General features: G+C 34.0%; 2 protein-coding genes across 2 annotated transcripts in view; one reads left to right on the forward strand and one right to left on the reverse strand.

Annotated features, from left to right (window-relative positions):
• Positions 1-2014, reverse strand: part of LOC114325269 (5'-3' exonuclease PLD3-like) — a 112050-nt gene extending 110036 nt beyond the window's left edge. Inside the window, exon 1 of the mRNA XM_050656630.1 lies at positions 1946-2014. The gene's annotated coding sequence lies outside the window, so the exon portion shown is untranslated. The remainder of the gene's footprint in view (positions 1-1945) is intronic.
• Positions 2015-12425: 10411 nt separating this feature from the next.
• The window catches only part of LOC114325270 (docking protein 2), a 48513-nt gene continuing 46196 nt past the window's right edge, over positions 12426-14742 (forward strand). Inside the window, exon 1 of the mRNA XM_028273284.2 lies at positions 12426-12651. Within this exon, the coding sequence (XP_028129085.1) occupies positions 12553-12651 (99 nt within the window). The 5' untranslated portion in view covers positions 12426-12552. The remainder of the gene's footprint in view (positions 12652-14742) is intronic.

Below are 14742 nucleotides of genomic sequence, written 5' to 3' on the forward strand. Positions count from 1 at the left end.
TTTGAATTATGGGTTTGAAAATTTGAATAATAAATAAGAAAACAAAAACAAAATACGAGCAACAGAGACAGATATGGAATTCCTAAGGAGAAGAAAAAAGTAACAAGAACAGATAGAATAAATAATAACATAGTATTGTTTCCATTTATAAATCAAAGATAGAATAAAAATTTAATTTTTTTAATATAACGCGGGCACATAAATTTGATACACCCTGTATATTGATTTGTAAATATTTATTAGAAGTTAGCTTTCACGCAAGGTGGTTTCTCCTTAATGAACTTTTCCATGAAGAATATTAAAAACTTTTTTGTAAATAAAAGTGAAGTGAAAGTTATTTAGGATTATTATTTTAAACCGATTGTTTATTACGGGAAAGGTAGAAGCCATTGGTAATTAGTTCTTAAAAAAAAGGAAAGGAAAGTTTGGAATTTTAATCTCTTTTTGTTTAACCCCGAGTAAATTTTGTAGAATTTCCCGAAAGTAATTATTATGATGGTAGGAATATTTTTGAAAGTATGAGTGGTTTTTTCGAATGAAAAAAAGAAGGGGGAAGAAGAAATGTCTCTGATTGGTTTGGCAATTTGGAATGGGTTGGAGAGAAGGTTGAATTTTCAGATAGTTTTGGAAAGAGGGATTATTGTGTTACCGGCATCCGAAAGGAGCAGTCAAAAGTTTTCGTGAGTAGTTCAGAAGCAAGTACTAGTGTTTTGTTTTGATATTGAGAGTAGCTGAAAAGTGGAACGAGAGACAAATCAAATCGAGAAGAAACACCTCTTTGATTCTGTAAAGTCCAAGAGAGTAAGTTACAAGAATTATCATTATTAAAATTATTTGTGACACCAAGTAAAAAAGATACTTGGGTCTCAGAAGATTATTGTTGAGAGAAAGAGAGGAGAGAGTTTTGGAGTTTATTGAACGAGTACTGGCAAAAAAGAGGCCTGGCTTGTGTTTTTGGAGAAATAGTGCTGGTATGCTGCTGGATTTTTGCTGAGAACGGAGAGGGCTTTGATTGGTAGCCTAACATAATCAACAAGGAGGAGCTGTTTGGGTCAAGAGGAGACATCATTGTGTGTGAATCAAAAAGGTCAGTCAATAACCTATGTGATAGATTTTCTTTCAGAAGTTAATTTTTTTACGTAAAAGCATATGCATTTAAGATTCCAACATTTCAAAAATTTAATAGGAAGTATAAGTAATTTGCGAATACCAAATTTGTTTGTGTAGCTTGTTTTTTTATTAAGGGTATCAAGAACAAAGCGATAAATATTTGTTTGAATTCGATTAAATTTATATGGTAAAAGTTTATTTTGGACAGTTATGCCCACAGGATTTAATTGATAAATTTATAGAGCATTGCTTTTGATAATAAAGGTATTTGTATGTGTTTATTTATGATTTTTCTATTTATTTCCTTTTCCTATTTTATCCCGATAAGGATCAACTAAGACATACTGAAGCCACGAGAAAGGATAACCTAAGAGAAATTAATTAAATTTTTTTGACAAAAGGCACCCTGAGATTTTGTCTTAATATTTGTATGTATGATTTGCGTTAATTAAATAATTGATCAAATAAATAATAATTAATATAAAGGTAATAGAAAGCAGATCATAACAATAGACATTAAGGAAAAATGGGAATGTAGATAGTGATAACGATATCCAATTTCCGATTGGGAAATGGAAACAAAAAGAAAAAGAAACGAAACAAAGTAAATAAACTTTTTACGAATACAGAGCAGTATAGAAGAAAGTATACAATACGTTCTTACAAGTACTTACACACACTGTCAAACAATATAAAAAAAACTACTACCATTAAAAATACTGCAGTTTATTCAGTAATTATATATTATATAGTTATTGTTTTTACTGAATAAACACCTTAAAAATGCTTTTTACAATTCGAAAAAGTCGATTAAAAAAAACGTGATAGTAGTTACCTGTAATTGCGTTCACCCTGGATCGAACATTTGCGTGATATTCCCTTTAACGGATCAAACCACCATGAGTTCGGCCACTAAACTGAGGTCTGAGGCTAACGTGGAGGTAAAAGCGATTTAATATCCATTGATTGCCTCCCTTTGGAAGGTTATAGTGCGGATCATTTCCAATGGTAGGCCAACAATAGTGGCGATGCGATGAGGGGGGTTCTTGGAAATTAAATCGTTTAATGGAGAAAGGTATAATTTGTTGGAGATACTAAATGTAGTTTTTTTTTGTAATTTTTGTAGTTTTTTAATGTAATTTTTTATGTCATATTAAAGGTCGACTTACCCAAGTTTTTTTATGCATTTTGACCCGTAAAACACGAATTTTTTGGGTAACCGTTGATCCGGATGTCGATAAGATTGTTATAAACAAAGAACTTGAGGAATTACATAACAGCGATTTTTCGCAAAACCAAACATTTTTTGCGCGGTTGAACTTTCAAAAAATCGAAAAATTGCAATTTTTGAACCCGAATAACTTTTGATTAAAAAATAAAATAGCAATTCTCCTTATCGCATTTGAAAGTTCAAGTCAAATTATACCGGTTATGATTATTTGCATTGCTACAAATTTATTTTTTTATTGTTAAACAAAGCTATAAACACATAGTGTTTCCCGTGCCCAATACATGCGTTTTAATGTATGTTACGTACAGTTGAGTCCCTGAATCTTTACCCGTGCGTCATCATTTAAAGCATACGAAATACATAGGCGTAACCAGGATGATCCTAAGGGGGGGTTACAACTACTTGAAAAGGGGGGGTTACAACTACTGGAAGGTCTCTGAGGGCTATAGTGTTAAGCGTATAGAGCTCAAAGTACATCGCAATGGGGGGTTACAACCCCCAAAACCCCCCACTGGTTACGCCTATGACGAAATACGTCAATGATAAGTCGGAAATTGAAATTGACTAAACGCAACAGCAAGTGACAGTAAGTAACTTGCTATTGCCTTTAGTAAATTCCTATTTCCGACTTATCATCGACTTATTTCGTATGTTTTAATTGATGACGCACGGGAAAAGATTCAGGGACTCAACTGTAGAAATTGCCTCGCTTGCACTTGTACCCACTCTACCTACTCGTTCGATTTTAAATGGGAGACCATTGAAAATATCACTCAAGCACTATGTGTTTATAGCTTTGTTTAACAATAAAAAAATAAATTTTTAGCAATGCAAATAATCAAAACCGATATAATTTATCTTGAAGTTTCAAATGCGGTAAAATTGCTATTTTATTTTTTAAGAGGAAACAGTAGCTATCAACAGGTAGCGAAAACGCGTTCCAAGATTGCAGCTGTAATTTTGAATATTTTTTCGATATATTTGGCACACTTATTCGTAATATAATAAAGAATGGCGGTACAGAGCCCAATTTGAAAAATATATTAATATGTGGAAATTACTCTGTAATTAAATACAATATTAAAAAAACGAGCCTGTACCGCCATTAAGAAGAACAAAAAAATACACTTTCTTCAAATAAACTTTTTTATCTGATGCCTAGATTTTGTGTCATTTTGGAACTACTAAAATTTTTTATTTCATTAGTAGTTCTAAAATGACACAAAATCTATGCATCGGATAAAAAGGTTTATTTGAAGAAAGTGTATTTTTTTGTTCTTCTTAATGGCGGTACAGGCTCGTTTTTTAATATTGTATTTAATTACAGAGTAATTTCCACATATTAATATATTTTTCAAATTGGGCTCTGTACCGCCATTCTTTATTATATTACGAATACGTGTGCTAAATATCTCGAAAAAATATTCAAAATTACAGCCGCAATCTTGGAACGCGTTTTGGCTACCTGTTGATCGCTACTGTATCACCTTAATCAAAAGTTACTCGGGCTCAAAAATTCGATTTTATTTTTCGATTTTTTGAAAGTTCAACCGCGTTTATCTCGAAAACTATGCATCCTACGAAAAAACTTGTAAGAACATTTTTTGCTTAGAATGACCCAAAAAATACAAAAAACATGTTTTGTTTTGCGAGAAATCGCTGTTCTGTAATTCCTCAAGTTCTTTGTTTATAACAATCTTATCGAAATCTGGATCAGCGGTTACCCAAAAAATTCGTGTTCTACGGGTCAAAATACATAAAAAAAACTTGGGTAAGTCCATCTGAATAAAGGAGGCCGTTGTACCCCCCTGGCGACAGCGACAGGACTATTTTTCAAAAAGAAAAAAAAATGAAATAAATAAATTTTATTATCATACAAAAGAACCGTTCTTTACAATTTATTTCTTAAAGATAAATTCTTTCAAATGCTGATCGTGACCAGTGGCGTAACCAGGGGGTTTTGGGGGGTTATAACCCCCCTCCCCATTGGGATGTATTTCGAGCTCTATACGCTTAACACTATTACTATTCCATACCCCACGCGACCCTCCAGTAGTTTTAACCCCCCCCCCTTAGGATCATCCTGGTGACGCCGTTGATCATGACTGCGGTTAAGATGGTCCATTCTGAAGTTCCAATTCTCGATGAACGGTTCCAGCATTTCGATTGGTATTTGACCGATGACTCGAGTAATACTGAACTCCAATGCCTCAATCGTAGCCGGTTTATTCATGTAGACTAGGGATTTCAATTGCTGGATCCAGCATCCAGCATTCCAGCTAGACCCAGCGCTTTTTTTACATGCTGGATCCAGCAAACCGTGCTGAATCCAGCAGCGCGTGTCAAATTCGAAATAAGTTACTTAATGTCTTCATTAGCCTCTTTATTCCAAGCCGTGAGTCGGCAACTTGCCATTCTATCGCGCTGGCAGTAGTTCAGTATGCTGGAAAGTTTCTATAGCTTAAAAATTTGAATCGATAAAGCGTTGATATACCTACATTTACATTGATTCTGCGATAAAATTCTCTGTTGGCGAGTGGTCAATAATCAATGAGGTACTCGCCACTTTTAACCGGCTGTAGAAGCTCTTTGCAGAATAGAGTCTTTTTGTTAACGTCCGACACAACCATGAAATTTGTCTTAGACAAACTAAATAGCCAGGACTCTAGCATTAATGCCGATCTACCGGAAGCACTACGCAACAAAATCACGGAACGGTGCCTCTCTGAGATTACGGGTACATTAGTGTATTGTCAAAATAATAAAAAAAGTATGACGAAGGACTAAACAATCTTGGTTACTTCCCCATGCCGTAAAAGAATGCAATGCAACAAGAGATGAAAAATTTATTGATTCGTATAAATGAACAAGTGACTGTGGAACCAGTGCAAGAGGACATAATGGAAGAAGATGGGCCAACTAATCCGGAGCCCGTGAATTTTACTTTGGAACAAGAACTTGAGATTGAATTGAAACGACAAAGAGAAAACATTTATAGCCAAAAAAACTGGGTCTCAAAAAAATTACGAAAAGATTTTGGAAAAGGAAATGGCGGTTTATGAGACCGAAGGAGTGAAAGGCGATTATTTGTCAATGGTCTATGACTATTTGATGACCTTAAAACCGACCAGAAAAGAGGCCAGAGGCTCACTTCCAAGAAACTAAATAATTCATGTTTAAAAATTTCGTGTTTTTATTGTGATTCCACATTTTGCTGGATACGCGCTGGATCCAGCTGGATTCAGGTCAATCTTGCAAAAATCCAGCTGGATTGAAAATGCTGCTGGATTGCAATCCCTAGTGGCAGTTTATATTATGTAGAGCAGGGGTCACCAATTAGTTTTCCTGGCGGTCCGTTTCGAAAACCTGTGACACTTCCGGGGTCCGGACCTAATGCTACCTATATCCGGTTTTTTCTGATTCGGTTTCTTTGTAGATACTTGGTAAAAAATATATCCATCATAACAACAAGTTAGAAGGGTACCGGGCGAAATTTTTAGGCAGAAATTGTTGAAACACTTTTTTTTAACAAATTCAAAACATCACTTTTTTTCCCACGAAAATGTTTGTTTCATTTTTGGGTCATCTTAACCAAAAAGATCTTTTTTCGCAAAATAAAAAATGCTAAAATAAGCTTTAAAACTCATGTGTAAATAATTACTTTTGAGGTTGTCAAGTGCCTAAACTGAAGTTTAAACATTCAATTTCAAGTTTCTTATAAGTAATCGGACATATTTTAATTTAAACCGTTGTTTTTACTTGTTAATTATACGCATCCTCTCGACACTTAATCCGCCGCGGCGGCAAGTCGCACTATGTGGTGCGTATCGCACTATATGATTGGCGTATTTAATTAGCACATTGGCAATAATTAATTGAATAAATAAATAAATTATCAAAAAAACTATGTTAATAATATATTATAAAATTTTAATAAATGTCCAGTATTTGTTGGGAATTTTTGGCATAAGTATGTATAATATGTATACATGCGACAGAGACGCATCATAAAGTGCGACGACCGGCGATTAACAATTAAAAAACAACGATCTATATTGAAATAAGCCCCGATTACTCGTTAGAATCTTGAAATTGAATGTATAAGCTTCAATTTAAGCACTAGTCAACCGGAAAACTAATAATTTACAACATGAGTTTTCAAGCCTCGAAAATGTGTGTGCGTATTTTCGCATTTTTCACATTTTAAATCGCTTGGAACTCGAAAACTATCAACTTTTAAGAAAAATGACAAGAAACCATTTTTGTTTAAAATCGCCCAAAAAACCTAAAAATACATTTTCGGGCAAAAAGGTAATTTTGAATTTATTTAAAAAAATTGTTTTCTATTTAAAAAATTTTTACACCCGTCTGAAGTCTGGAATGAGTTTAGTTCAACTAATTTTCATTAGGTAGGGAGTTGAGATTCATCTGTTAGCTCAGATCTGTACCGATTTTTAATAAAGTTCATTCTTAAAAAAGCGGCTTCGCACATATAAGTTGACAAACATAGTACACAATTTCATGGCCAAACATTTTCAATTGCAAAACACTATATTCTGAATTTAATCGCGGTCCGCACAAAACTAGCTCACGGTCCGGATGCGGACCGCGGTCCGCTAATTGGTGACCCCTGATGTGGAGAAGCGCATGCCGTATCGATTGGAGCAGTTGCAGGGAGTGCGGAGCGCAAGTGTAGTGAATACGTGTCTTTTTGCATCGTTTTAAGGTGCGCCACTCGCGTATAATATATTTGTATATTTCTAAATTCCCAAACAAACGTATTCCACCCACCCTTTTCACCACCAATGGTCATGTCTTGACTTGCGCTTGTCTTATAATTGATTTGTTTTCATTTTGTTGACAACGTTTTGAAACTATACCGTGTCGGGGATGGTGTCGCAGACGATAAATCGACTGGGAGTTGGTTAAACATATACCACTGATTAATTACCTTTTTGTCAACGTTACTTCCAATAATTAGTTTCGTGAAACATCGATATGATTCCTTGGAAAACTTTTTTACTTTTCCCGAGAAAGTTATGTTTGTTATAAATTATAAATTTTTATGATCGGTGAAGGTTGTCATTGTTTTGAAGTACTTTTTTATTGTGTTTAAATATTGTTCATTTATATTTGTTAATAATAATAATAATGCGTCGAACTATTGGTTGACATCAGGAAAGATGTTCCTTGAAACGGAGGGTTCATTACTGGCCATTCAGGATCAGGTTATACCAACCAGAAATTACCTGAAATATATCATCAAAGACCCTCAGGTTCAAAACGACAGATGCCGATATGGATGTCAAGCCCAATAAACCATCCGACATCTTACAGGGGGCTACCAGGCATTTGCTGCAACAGAATACAAGGAACGGCATGACGCAGTGGGAAAAATCCTTCATCAAGAGATAGCTATCAAGCTAGGACTTCTCCAAACGGACTATCTCCCGTATTATCAATACGTTCCTGAGAGTATGCTTGAGGATGGCAACTACAAGCTATACTGGGACCGCACTGTGCTCACGAGACCAAACAGTGGCACATAATAGACCAGATCTCGTACTAGTTAATAAATTAACAAGACAAACAACACTAATTGTTGTGGCGATACCTAACAACAATAATCTACGTAGTAAATTTACTGAAAAGATCGCCAAGTACAGAGATCTGGAAATTCAAATACAGCGACAATGGAGAATGCAAAGTACCCAGACAATACCGATTATTATGTCTACTACTGGAGTCGTTCCGAAGAACCTTCTCGAAAGCATTAAAAAGATTGGTCTGAATAAACATCTTTATACGACCATGCAGAAAGCTGTACTACTCGCGACGGCCAGAAGTGTACAAGAAATTTTTTGGGAGATACACTTGCATACCAAGTCACCTAGGGCTCGATAACAAGGAAAAAGTCTCACCAGAGCTCAATCCTTTTGATACCGTAGGTATCTGGGATGAGTCAATGTTCCCCTTAGAGGGACTGTGAGCCGTATGGATAAATCTGGATACAGGATAATAGACCAGATCTTGTACTAGTTAATAAATTAACAAGACAAACAACACTAATTGATGTGACGATACCTAACAACAATAATCTACGTAGTAAATTTACTGAAAAGATCGCAAGTACAGAGATCTGGTAATTCAAATACGAAGACAATTAAGAATGCAAAGTACCCAGACGATACCTATTATTATGTCTACCACTGGAGTCGTTCCGAAGAAACCCTGCATACCAAGTCACCTAGAGGGCTCGATAACACGAAAAAAGTCACACCAGAGCTCAATCCTTTTGATACCGTAGGTAGCTGGGATGAGTCAAATTTCCCCTTAGAGGAAGTGTGAGCCGTATGGCTAAATCTGGATACAGGATACTATACAAGGTGTCACAAAAGTAGCGGAGCAGTCGCACAATATTTCGCGGAATAAAAATCGGATCCAAAAACTGAAAATCACGTATTCAATATTTTACAAAAATCTATCGAATGGCACCAAACACGGCTCCCACTCCACTCCCTAGAGGGAGGTGGGGTGGGGGAGGGAAGCCACCCCTCCACTTTAAAAATTTAAATAGAAACCCCAATTTTTTTATTGCAGATTTGGATTTCTTATTAGTTACAGTTCTCGTTGTTACAATATAAATTCTATTAAAAAAATTGATTTCGCGCGCGTGTGACGTTCAAAATATCCGGTTGCTTCAAGAGTTGTTTCTGAGAGAACGGTTCATTCTATACAAAAAGTGCCAATAAACATTTTGTTCAAAACTATGTCAGCTACATTTATTGTTTGAAACATTTTTTTCTACAGCGTACATAGTCTTGGTAAATAGATGTTATCTGCCCACCTTCGAGGGGGATTTTAGGGGGAAGCCCGGGGGTAGGAGTGGCAAGCTTCTTTATATCTTTTTTGGTCCCAAAATTGACATTCTCAGCAAAATTTAACTTGTTCGTTTCTCATTTTCAGAGATCAAATCTGTGGTGACTGAACTGGTTCCCAAAACTCTATGTTCGAATTTTTAATGTTTTCATCTATTTTGAAAAAAAGATGTGAAAACCTTGAATTATCCATGTCCGTCTGTCCCATCTTCTTCTTCTCCTATTCTACGACACTACAGCCCAAATTGAGCCTTGGTCTCCTTTATTTTTTGCCTCCACCCTTGGCTGTCTGTGGCTGCTCTTCTCTATACACGGACTCCTAAAAGGGCTTGTGCGTCGCTGATTACTGTGTCTTCCCAGCGCTTTCTTGGCTTTCCAACCGGTCTCTTTCCCTGCATTGTAGCATCCAGTGCTCTTTTTAGTAGCATATCCTCTCCCATTCTTATCACATGTCCGGCTCATTGCAATCTTTGTATTCTAATGAAGTCTGACAGGGGTGCTTCCTTATAAAGTTGATAAAGTTCGTTGTTGTATCGACTTCTGAAGATTCGGTTTTCCCTCACAGGTCCTACTATTCTCCTCAGTACTTTTCTTTCGAATGTGTCGAGTTTGTTTTTGGATGTTTCTTTCAGGACCCAGGCTTCACTGCCGTAGCATGTTATTGGTCGAATTAAAGTTTTATAGATTCTCATCTTTGTATTTCGGTGGACACTTTTAGACCGAAATATGTATATGGGAGAGGGCAAAATAAGTTCGCGCGTTATCCTGCGTTATTCTCTTCCGTATTTCTCCATCTTCTGATCCGTCGGCATATATTTCTACTCCCAGGTATGTAATCCAACCGTTTCAATGTCATCTTCATGTATAATGTTTTGTGGGACTATATTTCTTCTCGTCTGAGTCATTATTTTTGTTTTTTCTGTGTTAATTTCCAGACCTAGCATTTTTGTTTGTGTTTTTAACTCTGCGTATGTTTCCTGTGCTCCTGTTGATGTTCTACTCATAATATTAATATCATCGGCATAAGCGGTCAGTTGAACCGTTCGGTTGGTCAGTAGGTTTCCTCTGTCCCATGGACATAAACATAACTCTTCCGTCATTAGACCAGATAGAATGACAAATGAGGTATATCGAATGAAAGCTTTATAACCCAAGGATGGTATCAAAAATGAGAAATTTGTCCGCGAACTTCCGGTTTTAGAGTTGCAACAGGAAGCATCATTGTTTTAAAGTCGCCGAAATAGAAAGATGTATACTACCTACAGTTTTGGTTTTTATAGATATCATTTCCGGTTAAAAAGTTCTAGCCATATATCCCAGAAATAGTATAGGGCTTTTCATCGACTCTCATTTTTGTTTCGAGCTTCCATCATATGCTGTACCTATCTATGCATATATGAATATTAGGACAGAATATACAACATACGACAGAAGCTCGAAAACAAACGTCGATGAAAAGCCTTATACTATTGAAAAGTCGAGCTTGAATCTTTAGTTCGGGTTTTGACGTCATTTCCGGTTAAAAAGTTATGACCAATATCAATCGACGCAAAGTTACACGAAGAGTTCAAATATCGACTTCCGGTTTTACTTCCTGGCATGTGGGGTGAAAACCTAGGATTTACGAAGTCCAATTACTTTTTTTTTGTTTTATTAACTTACCTATTAATTTTCTATAAAAAACTTTTCTCCATTCGCAATTTTCTTATTTTTTTTTTGTAGTGACACTAAATGTTTCTCCAGAGTTTGTTTATATAAACTTTATTATAACTAATAATTTATATAGGTATTAATAATATCCTCTGTTATTACACAAATTCTTACATTTACATAGTTTTAGTTTCAAAGTGCTTGGTATTTCCGATTCTCTTCATAACATGAGGAGCAGCTAGTCGGTCAGCCAGTAAATATAAATAAAAATAAGGAATGTTGCCAAATTTCCTGTAATTATAGTAACAAATTTAATTTTTATTAACATAAAATCGTGTTATTAATAACATCTGAGGTCGACGAATAAAAAGAATATTAAGTAATTAAATTAGTAACAGTAATATGTATAATTTAATTATAGATTTGAATAATAGATTGATGACAACAGGTAAATATGTATTGTACTTATTGTTTGGACGTGGCTACTGATTCAATTTTAGTTATTACAATAATTAAAATAATGTATAAAGGATTCCAAATAAATATAACAGCACGAGTACATAAGAAAATAATATTAAAGAACTCTGTGGCCCATTAGTAGAAATATCAAACCTAATCCAAGATAAAAATCTGGATATGAAAAATAAAATAATTACACTTATATAAAAATAAAGACCTTTTTATAATAAAACCTTCTCATTACATATTTACAGGACCCAATATAAAATTATAAAATATTTTGTTGTTTCAACTTTTATAAAAGAATTTTGTAATGGACTTTTTTATAGGGCATATTTTGTCTAGCGGAAACTCATATAAATCAAAGAAAATGTTAAAAATGGTATATATAATATTTATATATAATAATTAACTTATAAAATATGAATTTTAAGTATATTAACCTTTAATTGGTATTTATTAAAAAAATTAAAAAAGATACGCAACAGTCGGGTTTTGAACGCGGGACCTCTCGATCTGCAGTCTAATGCTCTACCACTGAGCCACCATCATTTTTTAGTTATCGATTGCTTGACGTACCTACTTTAAAATGAAATCTAAATGCCATTGCATTAGTCACATTTTAAAAATAGTTTGATATTTAAAAAGATCGATTTGTCCATATAATAGCAGTTAAATATTGCATTGTTAGCTAGTTCTGAGCTATTCTGAAAATTTCAGGTGCCTAGGTAGCCTAGAACTATGTTTAAAATGGGTTACAAAATTTGCGGACATAATGACGTAGTGACACAGACCAAGCCAAGTATATAAAAAACGTTTTAATAATATCAAACCTTTACTTTAATCAAGTTGCATCTCTAAAGGTTGGTAACGAACTATTAGAAGAAATAGGAATAAAACGAGGTATAAGGCAGGGACAGAAAAGAATTTGAAACCAGTGATTTTTCTAGGGACATTATTTTGTGTGAATCTGTCTTTTTAGTTTACTCCTCCTAGTTTAAAAACAGGGTATAGTCGATTTCAATCCACCAAATTCAATTTATGCAACCAATTTAACAACCACAACACCAAAGTAGAAGTAGCCACATCTATTCGTTTGACAGCTGCTGCTGTACTTGGCAACCATGTACCTAAGAAGGAAAATATAACGTGATAAATAATTTTTCATTCTGATAAGTTATTGTGGATGTGGTATTTAATGTTAATGATAAACCATAGTTTTATATGTTGTTTAAAAGAGTGAATAGTATCCCCAAAATGGAGCAGGAGGAGTGCATACACCAAGGATTTCTGCTGTTACCACCTGTTGGAAAATTGCTAAAGGTACCTTTTGACTACCTGTTGATATTTTCTTTATTGTGGGATTAATATTTGTTTCATATTTTGCGTTTACATAGACGTAAGATTAATTTGATGAAATAAATTGTGTGGTAGATTGTTAAATGTATGCTAAGTAAATCTCATAATATCCTACAAGCCACTGTCAAATGAAATCAGTTTCTTTGTATAATTGTTGCTTTATCTTTATTAAATAGCAATAGGATTAAATGTCATAATGCTTCATTAAAGATACACTTAAACATAATTAATTAATTCCACAAATATAACGAATATTACTAACTTTTTTGAATCAAATATGCTAATAATTTTTTTACACATGTATTTTACACAATAAACTATTTAATTTGATGGATGAAAGTTGTATGAGTTTTTTGACAACAAATATCAATGTTTTGTTGATTAAAAATATAAATATTTACCTTATTTTTATCTATACAAAATACAAATCGAAATAGGTCATTTTCTCTCTTGAAACAATAGAAAACTTGACTTATTTATTCAATTTTGTCTTGTTTGGCCCCCTGTGTTTAAAATTAACCCTCCAGAGGACAGATGGGGCCTGTCAGGCCTCCCTCATATGGAAATACAATGTAATTTTATTTTGCCTGTCTGGTGGAGGGTTTTCTTTTTATGACATAGATATTAATCATTTAGCCAGTTGCAATCCGATTATAGTGTAATGTGTAGTGAGTGTTGAGTAAATGTGTTGTTACTTAGTAAAGTCGACTTCATTATCTTTACAAAGAGACGCTTATTGTATCTGAACCTCTGCAGGTAGATACAATAAGAGTTTCTTTACAGTTAAACATGTGGATTGGATTTAATTCATGATTTATGTCGTATAACCTCACAACTTGTTATTTTTAATTTTGGTATACAATTTCTATATCTTCTTCTTCCCAAATCATTTCTATATTTCTCAATACTCAGTTTTTACATTTTTATGGTACCTACCTTTGTTCTTGACATTTACTTAAACTTCATTATATCCTTAGTGATTCATTTTTATGTAATATTAAGAGGATCGGTACGTATTTTCGGCTGCTCGGCTATTCAAATGGGGATACATTTTTTTCGAATCCTGAGAAAACTAATAAGTATTTTTGAAAAATTTAAACGCAGAATGAAAGATTACGTTATTAGCGAGGGCCGAAAGTCCCTGAGAACTTCTGTTTATTTTAATAAGTTACAGGGGTGAAAATCTAAGAGAAAATTTAGTTTGATTTTTAATTTCAAATATCTTATTCAAAATAAACTTTTTATTTATTCTGAGGGACTTTCGGCCCTCGGTAATAATTTAGTCTTTCATTCTGCGTTTAGATTTTTCAAAAATATTTATTGGTTTTTTCAGGATTCGAAAAAAATGAACACAATGCTGTGGTAATATTTTTCAAATCTATCTTTGTCTTACAACGCACTCAGACGAATATAATATTGTCAGCATATATTGTCAGTCAGACACTGACAATCAGTGACAATTTTAAATATTTGACATTGCATCGGGAATATTTTGAAATATTGATTAAATATTATTGATATATAGTGTATTTGATAAATAATTGATTTAAGACGTGAACTTAATAAAAAGGTATTTATTGTGTATTATTTGTGGAAGATGCAAGCAGAGAATACATCAGGATAATATATTCTGTGATCCAAGTATTTTGTTGTTAAAGATGTTCAAAATTGTAAGCGTTCCGTAACAATATATTATTAAAAAATCACTTTAACACTTTTCCTCTTTTCTCGACTGAGTATTAGTTTTTGTTGTACAAATAAATTATTACAATCACTGAATACATAGTTAGTGAAAAAATTATCACATTTATTAACTGAATTAATAATTTGCAATTATAAAAATAACAGTTAGGTATCAGAGAACATTCAAAAGCCATCTCTTTAAATTAATGATGACATTTTCAAGTAGAATGACATTCTAGTAATGTTTCTTCTTCTTCTTCTACGGCACTACAGCCCAAATTGAGCCTTGGCCTCCTTTATTTTTTGCCTCCACCCTTGCCTGTCTGTGGCTGCTCTTCTCCATACACGGACTCCTAAAAGGGCTTGTGCGTC

The sequence above is a fragment of the Diabrotica virgifera genome, chromosome 7, assembly GCF_917563875.1.
Source record: "Diabrotica virgifera virgifera chromosome 7, PGI_DIABVI_V3a".
Classification (NCBI taxonomy): Eukaryota; Metazoa; Arthropoda; class Insecta; order Coleoptera; family Chrysomelidae; genus Diabrotica; species Diabrotica virgifera.